Source organism: Alosa sapidissima, assembly GCF_018492685.1.
Source record: "Alosa sapidissima isolate fAloSap1 chromosome 6 unlocalized genomic scaffold, fAloSap1.pri SUPER_6_unloc_1, whole genome shotgun sequence".
Lineage (NCBI taxonomy): Eukaryota > Metazoa > Chordata > Actinopteri > Clupeiformes > Clupeidae > Alosa > Alosa sapidissima.
This window is the reverse complement of record NW_024582116.1, coordinates 1-22192: the sequence shown is the minus strand read 5'-3', so window position 1 is coordinate 22192 and position 22192 is coordinate 1. Positions and strand designations below refer to the sequence as shown.

The 22192-nt window shown below is 49.8% G+C and overlaps 2 protein-coding genes and 1 pseudogene across 2 annotated transcripts; 2 read left to right on the top strand and 1 right to left on the bottom strand.

Moving 5' to 3' along the window:
* Positions 1-7598: 7598 nt before the first annotated feature.
* On the top strand, positions 7599-9126 carry LOC121700820. The gene is made up of 4 exons (XM_042084042.1): positions 7599-7649; positions 7748-8001; positions 8086-8337; positions 8428-9126. Exons 1-4 carry the CDS (start codon positions 7617-7619, stop codon positions 9074-9076), a joined length of 1188 nt encoding a protein of 395 aa, XP_041939976.1. The 5' UTR covers positions 7599-7616; the 3' UTR covers positions 9077-9126.
* Positions 9127-18429: 9303 nt separating this feature from the next.
* Positions 18430-19957, top strand: LOC121700819. The gene is made up of 4 exons (XM_042084041.1): positions 18430-18480; positions 18579-18832; positions 18917-19168; positions 19259-19957. The coding sequence occupies exons 1-4, from the start codon at positions 18448-18450 to the stop codon at positions 19905-19907; spliced, it is 1188 nt and encodes a 395-aa protein (XP_041939975.1). The 5' UTR covers positions 18430-18447; the 3' UTR covers positions 19908-19957.
* A 2125-nt stretch (positions 19958-22082) lies between these two features.
* LOC121700821 lies at positions 22083-22156 on the bottom strand (annotated as a pseudogene).
* Positions 22157-22192: the final 36 nt, after the last annotated feature.

Below are 22192 nucleotides of genomic sequence, written 5' to 3'. Positions count from 1 at the left end.
GTGGTCAAGTGCGCCCTCTGGCGGTTGTTTGGTGTATTTCTACAGAGAAGAATGATTTTACTGTGGTATTTTGGTGTACTGCATGACTAGTAATGAAATGTCAAGTGCGCCCTCTGGCGGTTGTTTGATGTATTTTTACAGAGAAGAATGTGATTTCACTGCAGTTTGATGTATTTCTACAGAGAAGAATGTGATTTCACTGCAGTATGATGTATTTCTACAGAGAAGAATGTGATTTCACTGTGGTATTTTGGTGTACTGCAATGACTAGTAATAAAATGATGTGGTCAAGTGTGCCCTCTGGTGGTTGTTTGGTGTATTGGAAAAATGTGATATCACTAAAATTTCGTTTTTTGCTAATTCTATTGTTCATAACAGTTAAAATATCAAAATATGGAACGCTTCACGAATTTGCGTGTCATCCTTGCGCTTCCGGGATCGGCTTCTGCTCCTTACCCGTGTCTTATCTGTGTCTCATTTGTCTGGCCCGTCATTGGCTTGTCTTATTTGCATGTCCCGCCTTTACAACAAACCTTGCATGTTTTCATTGGCTTGTTCTATTACATTCTGGTCCGTGATTGGCTGAATTCCCAGCGCGGAGTTTTGAGTTGAAGTTCAGCGTAGGTCTCTCCCGCTCTAGTCACTCTACTTTTCACGGCTCGCAGGAAAAGTACCTTATCTCTAAACAACACGTAAGTTATGTTTTTTGACTGTGGTCGAACAACTTTAGCAGTGATGTAAATGCTGTGGCGAAATTCCAAGTGTAAATATACCAGTTTGATGTTTGAAATGTAACCGCTATTTCCATAAGAATGCATTGAGATGAATGGGCACAGATTGTGTAGTCTCCTAACGACACCTCTCAAATTCGGAATAATGCATAATATTAAAATCTGAAAACGTAGTTATCTTCGTAAGAGCCTTGGGTAGCTGTGATATAAATGCTGTAACGAAATTCGAAGCGTACATATACAAATTGTATGTTTAAACTGTAACCGCGATCGTTTCCCATAGGAATGAATGGAAAACACAGCCTCCTAACAAGACCTCTCACATTCGGAATAATGCATAATATTAAAATCTGAAGACGTAATTATCTTCCTAAGACCTTTGGGTAGCTGTGATGTAAATGCTGTGGCGAAATTCCAAGTGTAAATATACCAGTTTGATGTTTGAAGTGTAACTGCTATTTCCATAAGAATGCATTGAGATGAATGGGCACAGATTGTGTAGTCTCCTAACGACACCTCTCAAATTCGGAATAATGCATAATATTAAAATCTGAAAACGTAGTTATCTTCGTAAGAGCCTTGGGTAGCTGTGATATAAATGCTGTAACGAAATTCGAAGCGTAAATATACAAATTGTATGTTTAAACTGTAACCGCGATCGTTTCCCATAGGAATGAATGGAAAACACAGCCTCCTAACAAGACCTCTCACATTCGGAATAATGCATAATAATAAAATCTGAAGACGTAATTATCTTCCTAAGACCTTTGGGTAGCTGTGATGTAAATGCTGTGGCGAAATTCCAAGTGTAAATCTGTGTATTTTGTGTGTTTGTGTGTGTGGCAGTATGTTATGCTAAGTTAACGTTAATGGGTGGGGGGAGGGCAATAGGTCACTGTCCAGCTATTGTAAAAGCTAATGGTGGTGTGATATCCTGACATTATTATATTAACAGTGTTATCCCAACACCCCAGGTGAGGCAAACAGGTAATGTGTATTAACAGTGCAATTAGTCAGTGCAGTGTATTACAATGTTTTGTTTCTTTTTGTCTTTCAGAAAATGTCAGGTGATCAGGTGGTGCCCTCTGGCTCCCAGTCTATGGAAGAGCTGGGCACCACGGTGGTGGGGTTTGGTGCATATTCGCACCACACCTTTAGGTCCCTGTACAACCTGCAGGACGAAGAGAGTCGAATGTAAGTACTAGTGTGTGTGTGTGTGTGTGTGTGTGTGTGTGTGTGTGTGTGTGTGTTTGTTTGTTTGTTTTGTTGATTTAATGTATGTGTTTGTGTGTGTTTTTTCCCCCTTTGCTTTTTTACAGCTATCTGGATTGGGTACGACAGCTGACGGTGATAGCGGAGTCCAGAATAGGCCGTCTGAGGAGTTATGTGCTGACCCGGGACAAGGAGCTAGGTGCCTCCTCCTCGGATCCACCACCTGACGCTGTAGTGCCTGAGTGCTGAGGTCAACTCTCCCCGTAAGTATACATGTTGATGTGAATACACTTGTAATGCATGTGTACTACACCGTGCTAACGCTGATATGTGTTGTCAGGCACGTACAGGGGCGCCCCACCAGCCGTGGCCCTCTCTTTCTCCTCTTTCTCTCTCCTCCTCCACTTTTGTATATATTTGTGTATATAGTTTTTTAAAATTGTTTTTAATAAAAATAAATATTGTTTAGTTGCCTAAAGACTCTGTCTGTTTCTGTGGAGGACAAAAAACACCATAAAAGCAGGTTGAAATAAGCAATAAGTAAATGAACACACAATAAAAGCTGGTTGAAATAAAGCCATGCTTAAATAAACAATTAATAAATGAACACACCATAAAAGCTGGTTGAAATAAAGCCATGCTTTAATAAACAGTAAGTAAATGAACACACCATAAAAGCTGGTTGAAATAAAGCCATGCTTAAATAAACAATTAATAAATGAACACACCATAAAAGCTGGTTGAAATAAAGCCATGCTTAAATAAACAATTAATAAATGAACACACCATAAAAGCTGGTTGAAATAAAGCCATGCTTTAATAAACAGTAAGTAAATGAACACACCATAAAAGCTGGTTGAAATAAAGCCATGCTTTTTATAAATTAAATAATTTATTACAATTACAGTGTAATTAATGTAGTATTACCAACTTTTTAAATCGTTTACTGTTAAATTTCACTTTGTTTTGTTATTTTCTATGTAGCTTTGGACAAGCATCTGCTATATATCATAACCATAACCATGAGTGAATGTTTATTGGCTTGTTCTATTTGTATGTCCCGCCCTACCAAAACCTCGCAATGTTTCATTGGCCTGTTCTACTAAATTCTGCTCTGATTGGATTTTGGATTTTGGAAGTTCACGGACGCACTCCCGGTCATTCATTTCATTCATTCAGCAAGGAAAGAAGTTTCACTGCACGTAAGTTATGTCTTTTTGTCTTCATAACAGCAATTACAATCAGTATTAAAACAGCTTAATATTCTGCAAAGTTTAAACAAACTTTATATTGCGATTAGCATGTCATTACCATTTAAATGACTTTAATGTATCTGTCAAATCGTGACAAGAAAAAAAGCGAAATATGCATAAAACTAAGATCTGAAAACGGTCTTTGTAAAAAAAACGGTCTTTGTAAGCTGTGATATAAATGTTGTAACGAAATTCGAAGCTTAAATACACACATTTTATGTTTAAAGTGTAACCGCAATCGTTTCCAATAGGAATGAATGGAAAACACAGCCTCCTAACGAGACGTGTACAGTTCGGAATAAACCATAAAACTATAATCGGACGACGTTTTTAACTTTCTTAGACCCTTGGGTAGCTGTGATATAAATGCTGTAACGAAATTCGAAGTGTAAATCTGTGTATTTTGTGATTAAAACGCAACCGCTATGTTCCTTTGGCGGTATGTTAAGTTAACGTTAATGGGTGGGGGGGCAGGGCAATAGGTCACTGTCCAGCTACTGTAAAACCTAATGGTCTGATATCGTAATATTATCATTGACATTGAAAGTATTATCCCAACACCCCTAATGGGCTGATATCCTGACATTAACATTGATATTAACAGTATTATCCCAACACCCCAGGGGAGGCAAACAGGTAATGTGTATTAAAAGTACAATTGTGAAGTCAGTGAAGTGTTTTGTTTCTTCTTATCTTTCAGACAATGTCTTTCCACCCCGTGTTTCGCTTTGAGCCCTCGTCCTCTGAGCTCACCCTTCGGCCCTCTGCAGCCGCTGAAATTTTTGTCAAGCAGGGCTCTGCCAGTGGCGGGCAGGTGAAGAGGGCCGATGTGGTTCGAGCCGAGGCGAGGGCAAGAGCCTGGGCGAAACACGGGGACCTCAGCGAGCAAGCGGTGCTGGCCGAAAGTGAGCTCCAGATCGGCCAGCACCGCGGCCAAACCTTCCAGTGGCTGCTGAGCAACAACGTGGGGTTCGCCGTCAAGATCTTGGCGTCCCACCAGAAGGAGAGAGAGGGAGGGGACACCACAACTACGCCCCAGATGCTCAACAAGGACGCCCTTGCCTCCTACGCCGGGTTGTACCCACCCATGGTGACGGCCGTCGCCAGGCGTAGGTTGTGCGAGGGCTCCTTGTCTGCAGGGGCGGGGCTGGGCGACACGCTGGTGGGGTTTGGTGCGCACAGCCATCGCACCTTAAAGTCCCTGTATGACGCGCGGGACCAAGAGAGTCGAACGTAAGTAGTGTGTGTGTTGATTTTGATTGTTGTGTTGTTGTGTGTGTTGATTGTGTGTGTGTGTGTGTGTGTGTGTTTTTGCTGATTTTGTGTGTTTTCCCCCCTTTGCTCTGTTACAGCTACGTGGCATGGATACGCAAGCAGAAGGTGGGAGCTCGGTCCAGGATGGAGGCCCTGAAAATGTATGTGCTGGCTCGGGACAAGGAGCCCAAGACCGCACCTGAGCCAGCACATGTCCTCCCACCACCAGGTAACAGCACCGTCTACAAAACAGCCTGTGAGGTGCTTTTCACAACACACCAGTGCTTCATCATGTTATTCTTTGCCTCCAGGCGCCTCCTCCTCGGACCCGAGCGACACTGAACTGCTTGCTGCCGCCTTCGAGGTCGACTCTCTCCCTCCCCGTAAGTATACATTTTATTGTAAATACACTTGTAATGCATGTGTAATGCAAGTACTAATGCTGATATGTGTTGTCAGGCACGTACAGGGACGCCCCACCAGCCGCCCCACCAGCCGTGGTCCCCTCTTCCTCTCTCTCCTCCTCTCAGCAGCCACTGGAAGGACCAGGAGTGGTGGCTCTTCAGCAGACTGCCTCCGGCAAAGAGGTATGTATGATGTGTGTATGTATATTGTGAGGGTGTGTGATGTGTGTGTTTGTGTGTGTTTGTCTGCTGCACATTCAGCTCACTAACTGTGTGTCTCTGCTGTCTGCTGTGTGTGTTTCAGCTGCTTCCCCTCAGCTGGAGGCAGACGCTGCCTGAAGAGCAGCAGGAGTGGGTGGGCCGGGCGCTGTTCCGGAGGGCAGCCGATGGGAAGGTTGCCCTCACGACACAGCTGAAGCTGTGGTGGTATCCACCAGGCGCCCGGCCCCTCTACACGCAGCCCCCCGCCACAGCCCACGCCTTCTTCCAGCGCCCATTCTTTCTGTGGATGCCCTACAGGATGTGGGCATACCACCTGACGTGCCCTGCCTGTGGGCGCAAACTAATGGGCGCTGGACTATACAGGACCGTCCGGAGGGTCCTGGACAGGAGTGGGTGGTACCACATGGGTACAGAGTACCTTCAGTGCCCCTCCTGTCACAAGAAGGTCGCGGGCTGGTCGCAGGACATCTTGGAGCAGCTGGACATCGCGCATCGCGAACAATTTCCAGCTGTTCTGACGTACAAGTATGTCACTTTAAGTCATTTAACATTCACTCAACATGCTTTTTTTTCTGTTGATTGTTCTCTGTACTTAACTATATTTGTCTGTATTCTCTGTGTTCTGTTTCCATCACAGGTTGTCCTGCGACAGAGCGGTGATTGGGCTGCTAAAGGAGCGCACCTTGGGCAACGGTGTGGCTCGCCTCCGCGCCTCCCTGGTGGAGCAGCACACCAGGGAGTGGATGGCGCGGTCGATCCAATATCTTTCCGTGCTCCGCAAGCTGAGGGCACCTGGAGCGGCACCACAGGAGGTGTCGCTCCCGGACATCATCAAGGTGCCCGGACTCACCTGGCTCGGCGGGGTCTACGTCCGTGAAGCCATGACCAGGCTGGACGAGACCAGGGCCAGAGTGACGTCCATTTTTGGCGATCTTCTTAAGATGGACTCCACGAAGAAGGTGAGATTTCTCTCTCCACTGTGCCGTTACCTTGTATAATGTTACTGTGGTGTGCCGTGTGTCTAACTGTGTGTTTGCGCTGTGTCTTGCAGATCGCCAATAAGCTTGCGGGCGGTGCCGCTGGCTCGGCCGCCTGGGTAACCAATGTTGGCAACGAGTACGGGCAGGTACTCGTGTCCGTCCTCACTGCAGCCGAGGGGGACGGACTGACCAACATGGCGGCCGGCCTGATGGAGCGGTACCGCAAAGCCGGAAAGGCCCCTCCAAAGGTCATGTACGTTGACCGGGACTGCTGTGTCACCGTGGGAACATCGGCAGTGCACAAGATGTACCACGAGTGGCACGAGCTGGTGGTCAGGCTTGACGTGTGGCACCTCATGCGACGCTTCGCGAGGGGTGTCACCACAGACAGCCACCAGCTCTATGGCCTCTTCATGGCGAGGCTATCCTTCGCCATTTTCGAGTGGGACGACGAGGACGTCGCCCGCTTGAGAGAGGCCAAGCAGTCCGTGGAGGGGCGGGACGCCCACATCAAACTGTCAGCCAAGGAGCTCGCTCGCCATTGTCGCCGCCGTACGAGGGGTGCGGCGGAGACAGAGCGGCTCCTCCGGGAGGTGCTGGACACTTTCTCGGGGCTGACGGACACCATGGGCGTCCCATTGATCGACCGCGCCCGCATGGAGGAGATCTGGAGCACGCAGCGCCGCCACCTCGACTGCATCCAGGACCCAGAGGGGGTGGAGCTGTACACCAAGACGGGTGAGGTCACCAAGGGTGGTGTGAGGCTCCCCGTCTTCAGGTGTGCACGAGGCTCCACTTCCCTGGAGTCCTTCCACCTGCACCAGTGCCGCTTCATACCAGGTAAATCTTTTTTCACCACATTTACATGTGTTGTTGTTGTTTTGTGTTTTTGCTTTTCACTAACTCTTTGCTCTCTCCCCCCCATGTTTTTTTTTATGTTTTCCAGGTACAACTGCAAGTGATGTCCACTTTCAGGTGTACCTGCTGGAGGGCCTGGTGCGGTGGAACGAGGACCGCGGCAGAGCGGCAGTCGAGGGAGGACAACGTGCGGCGCTGCGTTGCTACAGTGCCCAACTGCAGCACAGCTTCAACCAGCTGGCCCAGGAGTTCAAGGGGGTCACGCTGGTTGAATCCTACACGGAGCCCAGGGAGTACACAGGTACAGAGAGATCAGCGACAGACAGTGTTTGCTGCTGCTGCTGTCTTGTGGCATCTGCTAATGTGTGCGTGTGTCTTTCCCTCCCTCTCTCTCTCTCTCTCTCTCTCTCTCTCTCTGCAGGGGAACTCTTAGGGGTGGAGTACCTGTACTCCCAGACAAACGCTGTGCTGCAGGATCTGGGGGATCCCGACGCTCCGGATGGGACAGACGAGGCCGAGGAGGAGGACGGCACTGACACTGATGAGGGCTTCCAGGAAGAGGAGGAGGAGGAGGAGCCAGAGGAGATCAGTCTCCTCGCCTACCACAGCGCTCTCCTCCAGGAGCCCCACAGAGTCGGAGAGGCCTCGTCATCCCAGTCGGGACCCCCCCACCCACCCCACCCACCCCCCGGCGACGACAGGATGGAGGTGCAGCCGGTTGAGGAGGAGGAGGAAGTGAGTGCACAGCTGCCTTCTAACATTTCATATTCCGAGGTTGTATGCTTGCTGTGTTTGCTCATGTGCTGTGTCTTGTGTGTTGTGCTTTCTTTCAGGACGTCGTTGGGCCAGACGGTCACCTCGGCTACCATCACGTGGTGGCCCTGGCCCATGCCCTCGTGGAGCTGCGTCACCACGCCTTCGTCACACAGCGTCAATCCAGAGAGGTGGTCGCTCTCTGGGACAAGCTGGCGGACCGTGACAAGGCGTCGGTGACCTTCCCCCCCCGCCACCAGGACAAGCTGGTCAAAGGCCGCTTTAAGACCAGCAACAGGCACGCTCACACGCCAGGGGTGGACAGTGTGAAGCGGTAAGCAGTCACTGCATTAATAATTTAGTTTTTTTAGAGCCTGCTATAGTCAGTCACTAACACTTTCCCTCTCCCGCTCTCCAGTGTCGTCCTGGGTCAGGGGGCGGGAGCGGCACAGTCTCCTAAAGCCAGCAGGCTTGTCGAAGCCATCATGCTGGAGCTGTGCCGCGTACACAGCCACGAGGGTACGACGCTCGCCGGGGTCCGCATCAACCGCTGGGGTGCCGTCATGAGGGACTATAAGCAGATCCAGGACAACGTGGTCAACTGTCCTGCCCTCATGGCGAGCACCCGGATCCAGTTGTTTGATGTAAATCAGCGGACCCTGTCGATGTGGTAAGTCAAGCACTGATGTTGATAATGATTTATAGCTTTGTTGTGATTAATAATGTCTTTTTTTCTGCCTTTTTTTTTATTTCTTGTAAGGCACAACCAGAGGAGCAAGGCGATGATGCGGGACACCATCGCCATCGCAGTCCCAGGGCCCAGCGCTCCCCAGACTGCAGCGGAGCCCCTGCCTGCCCCACGGACTCTGCTGCAGCAGCCCCAACAGCCAGACCAGCCCCTCCAGCACCGCCTGCCCGCGGACGCCTCTGGTCTGGCTGCCACCATCCGGGGGCCGCTGGCCCCTGAGCTGTATGACATCATCGCCGCCCTCCAAAGTGCCACATCCTCCTCCTCCTCAGCCATGGACACCACCCCGTCCGCCATGGACACCACCCCGTCCGCCAGTGACACGCAGGCTCCCTCGTCCAGCATCGCCGCAGCCACTGCTCCAGCCGCCGCTCCAGCAATCGCCATCGCTGGAGCCATCCCCCGCTCTACTGCCTGGAGGCACAAGGTCCAGGCAGAGCAGGAGCGTCGTGCCCGGGAGGAAGGGCTCTTCCTCAAGCCCTTCAAAAAGGTCTCCCGATTTCAGTGCAGGCGCTGTGGCCAGCCGAAGACCCGGGAGTATGGCCACAGCCGCTACAAACGGGAGACCTTTTGCGCCCGGGCCGACGGGGGAACAGTGGCTCCAAGAACTAAAGCGGCGAGAGCGCGAGGGGCCACTCCCACCACCCTGACATGTATATAGTCTGTTATATAGTTTTTATTATTTTAATAAATCATTTTATTGTTCTTAAACCAAACTTCTCCTCTTTATTTATATTTTATGGCTTTAAGTCAGTTACAACATAACTTTACTGCTACTGCAGCCACACTCTTCACACTTACACACTTCACACTTGGCCTCTTTTGTCTCTCGCGATGGCCGTCCAGGCCTTTTGTCCATCATGATGGCCCATCAAGCTAAAACAATAAGGCAGAGTAGCCACACGCCAGACGGTCTCCCAGAGGTGTGTCCAGCTCCCTTCACTGACAAAGTACAAATACAGGTGCAACATTTCTTTTAACCACACTGAGACAATATGAAGGCAACGCAGAAGACCAAGAACCGTGAGCCTGAACCAGAGGATGTGGAGCTGGAGCCAGAGGGTGTGGAGCTGGAGCCAGAGGGTGTGTATCAATCTCGTTAAATTGTTTTAATCTGTGTGTACCAGTGTGTGCATCCATTTAATTTTACCTAGACTAAAAGAGTAATTTATTACCTGTGTTTAGTGAGTGACAGCTTCAATGCTGCCACCGCCGCTGCTGCTCCAGCCAAAAAGAAGAGGAGGCCTCCAACATGCAGGGTATGTGGGTTGGAGAGGACCGCGAAGAACGGTCACACCAAGTTCCAGGGCACTCCCTACTGCCAGCTTGGGGAGGGCCCTGGAGCTAAGACGCCGGTGGAGTGGCGGCGACAGCAGAGGGCGGCCGTAGCGGTGGACTTGGCATCCAAGCCGGGGATGCCACACAGAGTCACCATAAGCCGCTGGAGGAGCAGGATGTGGAAGGACAAGAGGGTGCGGCAGGAGGAGATGGGGAAGACCCAAAGCCAGCCAGGGGACCCCTGTAATATGTGTGGCAATGAGAGGACACTGGATGAAGGGCATGCGTATTTCAAGGGGCAATTTTACTGCGAGCTGGAGGGGGGCCCTGGGTCACTCACAGCTCGTGAGTGGATCGCGGCTCAGCGCACCCCAGATGAGGCAAAGAAAGTTCCGAGAACCACGCTGTGGAACCTCAAAAAAAGGATGGAGAGGCAGGCTGCCAGCTCTTCTTCCCATGGCCCTTCCTCCCCTGCGTCTCCTTCCCCTGGGCCTTCCAGGAGGAAGCCAAGGCGCATTTCCACCAGCTCTTCCTCCCCTGGCCCTTCCTCCCCTGCACCTCCTTCCACTAGCTCCCCTTCCTCTGCGCCTCCTTCCCCTGGGCCTTCCAGGAGGAAGCCAAGGCGCATTTCCACCAGCTCTTCCTCCCCTGCGCCTCCTTCCACTAGCTCCCCTTCCTCTGCGCCTCGTTCCACTGGGCCTCCCAGGAGGAAGCACAAGCCACACAAGCCCCACAAGCTGCGTATTTGCCAGCGGTGCCTCCAGCCGGCACAAAAAGACTTTGGCCACAGTCGGTTAGGTGGGAGGAACTTCTGTGCCCTATACGCAGGTAAAAGTGTGGAGCTGTGGCTTGCTGAGAAGAGGGACCTGAGAAAAACACTCTTGTAAATATGTAAATACTCTTTTTTTTTATAGTCAATAGTTTTTTATATATTAATTTCTAGTTACAGTCTTACTGTTTGTGTTTTTATTGTTTGTATGCTACAAATTAATTAAATTAATTGCCTAAAGACTATCTCTTCACTTTATGTGGAAGAAAACAACATAAAAGCTGGTTGAAATAAAGCCATGCTTTAATATACAATCAATAAATGAACACACTATAAAAGCTGGTTGAAATAAAGCCATGTTTAAATAAACAATTAATACATTAACACACCATAAAAGATGGTTGAAATAAAGCCTTTGTCACAATTACAGTTTAATTGAAATATGTGGGTTTTGAAACAAATAGACAAATGGCATAAAAAGCATGTTCATAAATGCTTTGATGGGAGAAATCAACACTGGCCCTTTAACCGGTCGTCTGTGTACCCTGACGTAACCTTTGATTGACACGCTTGTCTTATTTGTCTCATTTGTATGGCCGCAAACAGCCTTGCGTCCCATTTTTCACTACATTTATTCGGGATAAATACTTAGAGGGCATTGTTTAATCCAAAATTAGGCAGGGCTGCGGGGCTAGGTCTAGGAAAGCGGTAGGCAGGCGGCCGTGCGCTCCCGGGCACGGGACGGCGGCTTACGCCGCCGTCGGGGCCAACATCGCAGAACCGTAAGTTTCCTTTGCGCTTCCGGGATCGGCTTCTGCTCCTTACCCGTGTCTTATCTGTGTCTCATTTGTCTGGCCCGTCATTGGCTTGTCTTATTTGCATGTCCCGCCTTTACAACAAACCTTGCATGTTTTCATTGGCTTGTTCTATTACATTCTGGTCCGTGATTGGCTGAATTCCCAGCGCGGAGTTTTGAGTTGAAGTTCAGCGTAGGTCTCTCCCGCTCTAGTCACTCTACTTTTCACGGCTCGCAGGAAAAGTACCTTATCTCTAAACAACACGTAAGTTATGTTTTTTGACTGTGGTCGAACAACTTTAGCAGTGATGTAAATGCTGTGGCGAAATTCCAAGTGTAAATATACCAGTTTGATGTTTGAAATGTAACCGCTATTTCCATAAGAATGCATTGAGATGAATGGGCACAGATTGTGTAGTCTCCTAACGACACCTCTCAAATTCGGAATAATGCATAATATTAAAATCTGAAAACGTAGTTATCTTCGTAAGAGCCTTGGGTAGCTGTGATATAAATGCTGTAACGAAATTCGAAGCGTACATATACAAATTGTATGTTTAAACTGTAACCGCGATCGTTTCCCATAGGAATGAATGGAAAACACAGCCTCCTAACAAGACCTCTCACATTCGGAATAATGCATAATATTAAAATCTGAAGACGTAATTATCTTCCTAAGACCTTTGGGTAGCTGTGATGTAAATGCTGTGGCGAAATTCCAAGTGTAAATATACCAGTTTGATGTTTGAAGTGTAACTGCTATTTCCATAAGAATGCATTGAGATGAATGGGCACAGATTGTGTAGTCTCCTAACGACACCTCTCAAATTCGGAATAATGCATAATATTAAAATCTGAAAACGTAGTTATCTTCGTAAGAGCCTTGGGTAGCTGTGATATAAATGCTGTAACGAAATTCGAAGCGTAAATATACAAATTGTATGTTTAAACTGTAACCGCGATCGTTTCCCATAGGAATGAATGGAAAACACAGCCTCCTAACAAGACCTCTCACATTCGGAATAATGCATAATAATAAAATCTGAAGACGTAATTATCTTCCTAAGACCTTTGGGTAGCTGTGATGTAAATGCTGTGGCGAAATTCCAAGTGTAAATCTGTGTATTTTGTGTGTTTGTGTGTGTGGCAGTATGTTATGCTAAGTTAACGTTAATGGGTGGGGGGAGGGCAATAGGTCACTGTCCAGCTATTGTAAAAGCTAATGGTGGTGTGATATCCTGACATTATTATATTAACAGTGTTATCCCAACACCCCAGGTGAGGCAAACAGGTAATGTGTATTAACAGTGCAATTAGTCAGTGCAGTGTATTACAATGTTTTGTTTCTTTTTGTCTTTCAGAAAATGTCAGGTGATCAGGTGGTGCCCTCTGGCTCCCAGTCTATGGAAGAGCTGGGCACCACGGTGGTGGGGTTTGGTGCATATTCGCACCACACCTTTAGGTCCCTGTACAACCTGCAGGACGAAGAGAGTCGAATGTAAGTACTAGTGTGTGTGTGTGTGTGTGTGTGTGTGTGTGTGTGTGTGTGTGTGTTTGTTTGTTTGTTTTGTTGATTTAATGTATGTGTTTGTGTGTGTTTTTTCCCCCTTTGCTTTTTTACAGCTATCTGGATTGGGTACGACAGCTGACGGTGATAGCGGAGTCCAGAATAGGCCGTCTGAGGAGTTATGTGCTGACCCGGGACAAGGAGCTAGGTGCCTCCTCCTCGGATCCACCACCTGACGCTGTAGTGCCTGAGTGCTGAGGTCAACTCTCCCCGTAAGTATACATGTTGATGTGAATACACTTGTAATGCATGTGTACTACACCGTGCTAACGCTGATATGTGTTGTCAGGCACGTACAGGGGCGCCCCACCAGCCGTGGCCCTCTCTTTCTCCTCTTTCTCTCTCCTCCTCCACTTTTGTATATATTTGTGTATATAGTTTTTTAAAATTGTTTTTAATAAAAATAAATATTGTTTAGTTGCCTAAAGACTCTGTCTGTTTCTGTGGAGGACAAAAAACACCATAAAAGCAGGTTGAAATAAGCAATAAGTAAATGAACACACAATAAAAGCTGGTTGAAATAAAGCCATGCTTAAATAAACAATTAATAAATGAACACACCATAAAAGCTGGTTGAAATAAAGCCATGCTTTAATAAACAGTAAGTAAATGAACACACCATAAAAGCTGGTTGAAATAAAGCCATGCTTAAATAAACAATTAATAAATGAACACACCATAAAAGCTGGTTGAAATAAAGCCATGCTTAAATAAACAATTAATAAATGAACACACCATAAAAGCTGGTTGAAATAAAGCCATGCTTTAATAAACAGTAAGTAAATGAACACACCATAAAAGCTGGTTGAAATAAAGCCATGCTTTTTATAAATTAAATAATTTATTACAATTACAGTGTAATTAATGTAGTATTACCAACTTTTTAAATCGTTTACTGTTAAATTTCACTTTGTTTTGTTATTTTCTATGTAGCTTTGGACAAGCATCTGCTATATATCATAACCATAACCATGAGTGAATGTTTATTGGCTTGTTCTATTTGTATGTCCCGCCCTACCAAAACCTCGCAATGTTTCATTGGCCTGTTCTACTAAATTCTGCTCTGATTGGATTTTGGATTTTGGAAGTTCACGGACGCACTCCCGGTCATTCATTTCATTCATTCAGCAAGGAAAGAAGTTTCACTGCACGTAAGTTATGTCTTTTTGTCTTCATAACAGCAATTACAATCAGTATTAAAACAGCTTAATATTCTGCAAAGTTTAAACAAACTTTATATTGCGATTAGCATGTCATTACCATTTAAATGACTTTAATGTATCTGTCAAATCGTGACAAGAAAAAAAGCGAAATATGCATAAAACTAAGATCTGAAAACGGTCTTTGTAAAAAAAACGGTCTTTGTAAGCTGTGATATAAATGTTGTAACGAAATTCGAAGCTTAAATACACACATTTTATGTTTAAAGTGTAACCGCAATCGTTTCCAATAGGAATGAATGGAAAACACAGCCTCCTAACGAGACGTGTACAGTTCGGAATAAACCATAAAACTATAATCGGACGACGTTTTTAACTTTCTTAGACCCTTGGGTAGCTGTGATATAAATGCTGTAACGAAATTCGAAGTGTAAATCTGTGTATTTTGTGATTAAAACGCAACCGCTATGTTCCTTTGGCGGTATGTTAAGTTAACGTTAATGGGTGGGGGGGCAGGGCAATAGGTCACTGTCCAGCTACTGTAAAACCTAATGGTCTGATATCGTAATATTATCATTGACATTGAAAGTATTATCCCAACACCCCTAATGGGCTGATATCCTGACATTAACATTGATATTAACAGTATTATCCCAACACCCCAGGGGAGGCAAACAGGTAATGTGTATTAAAAGTACAATTGTGAAGTCAGTGAAGTGTTTTGTTTCTTCTTATCTTTCAGACAATGTCTTTCCACCCCGTGTTTCGCTTTGAGCCCTCGTCCTCTGAGCTCACCCTTCGGCCCTCTGCAGCCGCTGAAATTTTTGTCAAGCAGGGCTCTGCCAGTGGCGGGCAGGTGAAGAGGGCCGATGTGGTTCGAGCCGAGGCGAGGGCAAGAGCCTGGGCGAAACACGGGGACCTCAGCGAGCAAGCGGTGCTGGCCGAAAGTGAGCTCCAGATCGGCCAGCACCGCGGCCAAACCTTCCAGTGGCTGCTGAGCAACAACGTGGGGTTCGCCGTCAAGATCTTGGCGTCCCACCAGAAGGAGAGAGAGGGAGGGGACACCACAACTACGCCCCAGATGCTCAACAAGGACGCCCTTGCCTCCTACGCCGGGTTGTACCCACCCATGGTGACGGCCGTCGCCAGGCGTAGGTTGTGCGAGGGCTCCTTGTCTGCAGGGGCGGGGCTGGGCGACACGCTGGTGGGGTTTGGTGCGCACAGCCATCGCACCTTAAAGTCCCTGTATGACGCGCGGGACCAAGAGAGTCGAACGTAAGTAGTGTGTGTGTTGATTTTGATTGTTGTGTTGTTGTGTGTGTTGATTGTGTGTGTGTGTGTGTGTGTGTGTTTTTGCTGATTTTGTGTGTTTTCCCCCCTTTGCTCTGTTACAGCTACGTGGCATGGATACGCAAGCAGAAGGTGGGAGCTCGGTCCAGGATGGAGGCCCTGAAAATGTATGTGCTGGCTCGGGACAAGGAGCCCAAGACCGCACCTGAGCCAGCACATGTCCTCCCACCACCAGGTAACAGCACCGTCTACAAAACAGCCTGTGAGGTGCTTTTCACAACACACCAGTGCTTCATCATGTTATTCTTTGCCTCCAGGCGCCTCCTCCTCGGACCCGAGCGACACTGAACTGCTTGCTGCCGCCTTCGAGGTCGACTCTCTCCCTCCCCGTAAGTATACATTTTATTGTAAATACACTTGTAATGCATGTGTAATGCAAGTACTAATGCTGATATGTGTTGTCAGGCACGTACAGGGACGCCCCACCAGCCGCCCCACCAGCCGTGGTCCCCTCTTCCTCTCTCTCCTCCTCTCAGCAGCCACTGGAAGGACCAGGAGTGGTGGCTCTTCAGCAGACTGCCTCCGGCAAAGAGGTATGTATGATGTGTGTATGTATATTGTGAGGGTGTGTGATGTGTGTGTTTGTGTGTGTTTGTCTGCTGCACATTCAGCTCACTAACTGTGTGTCTCTGCTGTCTGCTGTGTGTGTTTCAGCTGCTTCCCCTCAGCTGGAGGCAGACGCTGCCTGAAGAGCAGCAGGAGTGGGTGGGCCGGGCGCTGTTCCGGAGGGCAGCCGATGGGAAGGTTGCCCTCACGACACAGCTGAAGCTGTGGTGGTATCCACCAGGCGCCCGGCCCCTCTACACGCAGCCCCCCGCCACAGCCCACGCCTTCTTCCAGCGCCCATTCTTTCTGTGGATGCCCTACAGGATGTGGGCATACCACCTGACGTGCCCTGCCTGTGGGCGCAAACTAATGGGCGCTGGACTATACAGGACCGTCCGGAGGGTCCTGGACAGGAGTGGGTGGTACCACATGGGTACAGAGTACCTTCAGTGCCCCTCCTGTCACAAGAAGGTCGCGGGCTGGTCGCAGGACATCTTGGAGCAGCTGGACATCGCGCATCGCGAACAATTTCCAGCTGTTCTGACGTACAAGTATGTCACTTTAAGTCATTTAACATTCACTCAACATGCTTTTTTTTCTGTTGATTGTTCTCTGTACTTAACTATATTTGTCTGTATTCTCTGTGTTCTGTTTCCATCACAGGTTGTCCTGCGACAGAGCGGTGATTGGGCTGCTAAAGGAGCGCACCTTGGGCAACGGTGTGGCTCGCCTCCGCGCCTCCCTGGTGGAGCAGCACACCAGGGAGTGGATGGCGCGGTCGATCCAATATCTTTCCGTGCTCCGCAAGCTGAGGGCACCTGGAGCGGCACCACAGGAGGTGTCGCTCCCGGACATCATCAAGGTGCCCGGACTCACCTGGCTCGGCGGGGTCTACGTCCGTGAAGCCATGACCAGGCTGGACGAGACCAGGGCCAGAGTGACGTCCATTTTTGGCGATCTTCTTAAGATGGACTCCACGAAGAAGGTGAGATTTCTCTCTCCACTGTGCCGTTACCTTGTATAATGTTACTGTGGTGTGCCGTGTGTCTAACTGTGTGTTTGCGCTGTGTCTTGCAGATCGCCAATAAGCTTGCGGGCGGTGCCGCTGGCTCGGCCGCCTGGGTAACCAATGTTGGCAACGAGTACGGGCAGGTACTCGTGTCCGTCCTCACTGCAGCCGAGGGGGACGGACTGACCAACATGGCGGCCGGCCTGATGGAGCGGTACCGCAAAGCCGGAAAGGCCCCTCCAAAGGTCATGTACGTTGACCGGGACTGCTGTGTCACCGTGGGAACATCGGCAGTGCACAAGATGTACCACGAGTGGCACGAGCTGGTGGTCAGGCTTGACGTGTGGCACCTCATGCGACGCTTCGCGAGGGGTGTCACCACAGACAGCCACCAGCTCTATGGCCTCTTCATGGCGAGGCTATCCTTCGCCATTTTCGAGTGGGACGACGAGGACGTCGCCCGCTTGAGAGAGGCCAAGCAGTCCGTGGAGGGGCGGGACGCCCACATCAAACTGTCAGCCAAGGAGCTCGCTCGCCATTGTCGCCGCCGTACGAGGGGTGCGGCGGAGACAGAGCGGCTCCTCCGGGAGGTGCTGGACACTTTCTCGGGGCTGACGGACACCATGGGCGTCCCATTGATCGACCGCGCCCGCATGGAGGAGATCTGGAGCACGCAGCGCCGCCACCTCGACTGCATCCAGGACCCAGAGGGGGTGGAGCTGTACACCAAGACGGGTGAGGTCACCAAGGGTGGTGTGAGGCTCCCCGTCTTCAGGTGTGCACGAGGCTCCACTTCCCTGGAGTCCTTCCACCTGCACCAGTGCCGCTTCATACCAGGTAAATCTTTTTTCACCACATTTACATGTGTTGTTGTTGTTTTGTGTTTTTGCTTTTCACTAACTCTTTGCTCTCTCCCCCCCATGTTTTTTTTTATGTTTTCCAGGTACAACTGCAAGTGATGTCCACTTTCAGGTGTACCTGCTGGAGGGCCTGGTGCGGTGGAACGAGGACCGCGGCAGAGCGGCAGTCGAGGGAGGACAACGTGCGGCGCTGCGTTGCTACAGTGCCCAACTGCAGCACAGCTTCAACCAGCTGGCCCAGGAGTTCAAGGGGGTCACGCTGGTTGAATCCTACACGGAGCCCAGGGAGTACACAGGTACAGAGAGATCAGCGACAGACAGTGTTTGCTGCTGCTGCTGTCTTGTGGCATCTGCTAATGTGTGCGTGTGTCTTTCCCTCCCTCTCTCTCTCTCTCTCTCTCTCTCTCTCTCTGCAGGGGAACTCTTAGGGGTGGAGTACCTGTACTCCCAGACAAACGCTGTGCTGCAGGATCTGGGGGATCCCGACGCTCCGGATGGGACAGACGAGGCCGAGGAGGAGGACGGCACTGACACTGATGAGGGCTTCCAGGAAGAGGAGGAGGAGGAGGAGCCAGAGGAGATCAGTCTCCTCGCCTACCACAGCGCTCTCCTCCAGGAGCCCCACAGAGTCGGAGAGGCCTCGTCATCCCAGTCGGGACCCCCCCACCCACCCCACCCACCCCCCGGCGACGACAGGATGGAGGTGCAGCCGGTTGAGGAGGAGGAGGAAGTGAGTGCACAGCTGCCTTCTAACATTTCATATTCCGAGGTTGTATGCTTGCTGTGTTTGCTCATGTGCTGTGTCTTGTGTGTTGTGCTTTCTTTCAGGACGTCGTTGGGCCAGACGGTCACCTCGGCTACCATCACGTGGTGGCCCTGGCCCATGCCCTCGTGGAGCTGCGTCACCACGCCTTCGTCACACAGCGTCAATCCAGAGAGGTGGTCGCTCTCTGGGACAAGCTGGCGGACCGTGACAAGGCGTCGGTGACCTTCCCCCCCCGCCACCAGGACAAGCTGGTCAAAGGCCGCTTTAAGACCAGCAACAGGCACGCTCACACGCCAGGGGTGGACAGTGTGAAGCGGTAAGCAGTCACTGCATTAATAATTTAGTTTTTTTAGAGCCTGCTATAGTCAGTCACTAACACTTTCCCTCTCCCGCTCTCCAGTGTCGTCCTGGGTCAGGGGGCGGGAGCGGCACAGTCTCCTAAAGCCAGCAGGCTTGTCGAAGCCATCATGCTGGAGCTGTGCCGCGTACACAGCCACGAGGGTACGACGCTCGCCGGGGTCCGCATCAACCGCTGGGGTGCCGTCATGAGGGACTATAAGCAGATCCAGGACAACGTGGTCAACTGTCCTGCCCTCATGGCGAGCACCCGGATCCAGTTGTTTGATGTAAATCAGCGGACCCTGTCGATGTGGTAAGTCAAGCACTGATGTTGATAATGATTTATAGCTTTGTTGTGATTAATAATGTCTTTTTTTCTGCCTTTTTTTTTATTTCTTGTAAGGCACAACCAGAGGAGCAAGGCGATGATGCGGGACACCATCGCCATCGCAGTCCCAGGGCCCAGCGCTCCCCAGACTGCAGCGGAGCCCCTGCCTGCCCCACGGACTCTGCTGCAGCAGCCCCAACAGCCAGACCAGCCCCTCCAGCACCGCCTGCCCGCGGACGCCTCTGGTCTGGCTGCCACCATCCGGGGGCCGCTGGCCCCTGAGCTGTATGACATCATCGCCGCCCTCCAAAGTGCCACATCCTCCTCCTCCTCAGCCATGGACACCACCCCGTCCGCCATGGACACCACCCCGTCCGCCAGTGACACGCAGGCTCCCTCGTCCAGCATCGCCGCAGCCACTGCTCCAGCCGCCGCTCCAGCAATCGCCATCGCTGGAGCCATCCCCCGCTCTACTGCCTGGAGGCACAAGGTCCAGGCAGAGCAGGAGCGTCGTGCCCGGGAGGAAGGGCTCTTCCTCAAGCCCTTCAAAAAGGTCTCCCGATTTCAGTGCAGGCGCTGTGGCCAGCCGAAGACCCGGGAGTATGGCCACAGCCGCTACAAACGGGAGACCTTTTGCGCCCGGGCCGACGGGGGAACAGTGGCTCCAAGAACTAAAGCGGCGAGAGCGCGAGGGGCCACTCCCACCACCCTGACATGTATATAGTCTGTTATATAGTTTTTATTATTTTAATAAATCATTTTATTGTTCTTAAACCAAACTTCTCCTCTTTATTTATATTTTATGGCTTTAAGTCAGTTACAACATAACTTTACTGCTACTGCAGCCACACTCTTCACACTTACACACTTCACACTTGGCCTCTTTTGTCTCTCGCGATGGCCGTCCAGGCCTTTTGTCCATCATGATGGCCCATCAAGCTAAAACAATAAGGCAGAGTAGCCACACGCCAGACGGTCTCCCAGAGGTGTGTCCAGCTCCCTTCACTGACAAAGTACAAATACAGGTGCAACATTTCTTTTAACCACACTGAGACAATATGAAGGCAACGCAGAAGACCAAGAACCGTGAGCCTGAACCAGAGGATGTGGAGCTGGAGCCAGAGGGTGTGGAGCTGGAGCCAGAGGGTGTGTATCAATCTCGTTAAATTGTTTTAATCTGTGTGTACCAGTGTGTGCATCCATTTAATTTTACCTAGACTAAAAGAGTAATTTATTACCTGTGTTTAGTGAGTGACAGCTTCAATGCTGCCACCGCCGCTGCTGCTCCAGCCAAAAAGAAGAGGAGGCCTCCAACATGCAGGGTATGTGGGTTGGAGAGGACCGCGAAGAACGGTCACACCAAGTTCCAGGGCACTCCCTACTGCCAGCTTGGGGAGGGCCCTGGAGCTAAGACGCCGGTGGAGTGGCGGCGACAGCAGAGGGCGGCCGTAGCGGTGGACTTGGCATCCAAGCCGGGGATGCCACACAGAGTCACCATAAGCCGCTGGAGGAGCAGGATGTGGAAGGACAAGAGGGTGCGGCAGGAGGAGATGGGGAAGACCCAAAGCCAGCCAGGGGACCCCTGTAATATGTGTGGCAATGAGAGGACACTGGATGAAGGGCATGCGTATTTCAAGGGGCAATTTTACTGCGAGCTGGAGGGGGGCCCTGGGTCACTCACAGCTCGTGAGTGGATCGCGGCTCAGCGCACCCCAGATGAGGCAAAGAAAGTTCCGAGAACCACGCTGTGGAACCTCAAAAAAAGGATGGAGAGGCAGGCTGCCAGCTCTTCTTCCCATGGCCCTTCCTCCCCTGCGTCTCCTTCCCCTGGGCCTTCCAGGAGGAAGCCAAGGCGCATTTCCACCAGCTCTTCCTCCCCTGGCCCTTCCTCCCCTGCACCTCCTTCCACTAGCTCCCCTTCCTCTGCGCCTCCTTCCCCTGGGCCTTCCAGGAGGAAGCCAAGGCGCATTTCCACCAGCTCTTCCTCCCCTGCGCCTCCTTCCACTAGCTCCCCTTCCTCTGCGCCTCGTTCCACTGGGCCTCCCAGGAGGAAGCACAAGCCACACAAGCCCCACAAGCTGCGTATTTGCCAGCGGTGCCTCCAGCCGGCACAAAAAGACTTTGGCCACAGTCGGTTAGGTGGGAGGAACTTCTGTGCCCTATACGCAGGTAAAAGTGTGGAGCTGTGGCTTGCTGAGAAGAGGGACCTGAGAAAAACACTCTTGTAAATATGTAAATACTCTTTTTTTTTATAGTCAATAGTTTTTTATATATTAATTTCTAGTTACAGTCTTACTGTTTGTGTTTTTATTGTTTGTATGCTACAAATTAATTAAATTAATTGCCTAAAGACTATCTCTTCACTTTATGTGGAAGAAAACAACATAAAAGCTGGTTGAAATAAAGCCATGCTTTAATATACAATCAATAAATGAACACACTATAAAAGCTGGTTGAAATAAAGCCATGTTTAAATAAACAATTAATACATTAACACACCATAAAAGATGGTTGAAATAAAGCCTTTGTCACAATTACAGTTTAATTGAAATATGTGGGTTTTGAAACAAATAGACAAATGGCATAAAAAGCATGTTCATAAATGCTTTGATGGGAGAAATCAACACTGGCCCTTTAACCGGTCGTCTGTGTACCCTGACGTAACCTTTGATTGACACGCTTGTCTTATTTGTCTCATTTGTATGGCCGCAAACAGCCTTGCGTCCCATTTTTCACTACATTTATTCGGGATAAATACTTAGAGGGCATTGTTTAATCCAAAATTAGGCAGGGCTGCGGGGCTAGGTCTAGGAAAGCGGTAGGCAGGCGGCCGTGCGCTCCCGGGCACGGGACGGCGGCTTACGCCGCCGTCGGGGCCAACATCGCAGAACCGTAAGTTTCCTTTGCGCAGGGGCCATGCTAATCTTCTCTGTATCGTTCCAATTTTAGTATATGTGCTGCCGAAGCGAGCACAAACTAAGAACATGTTCGGGATGTTTTTAAACCCGA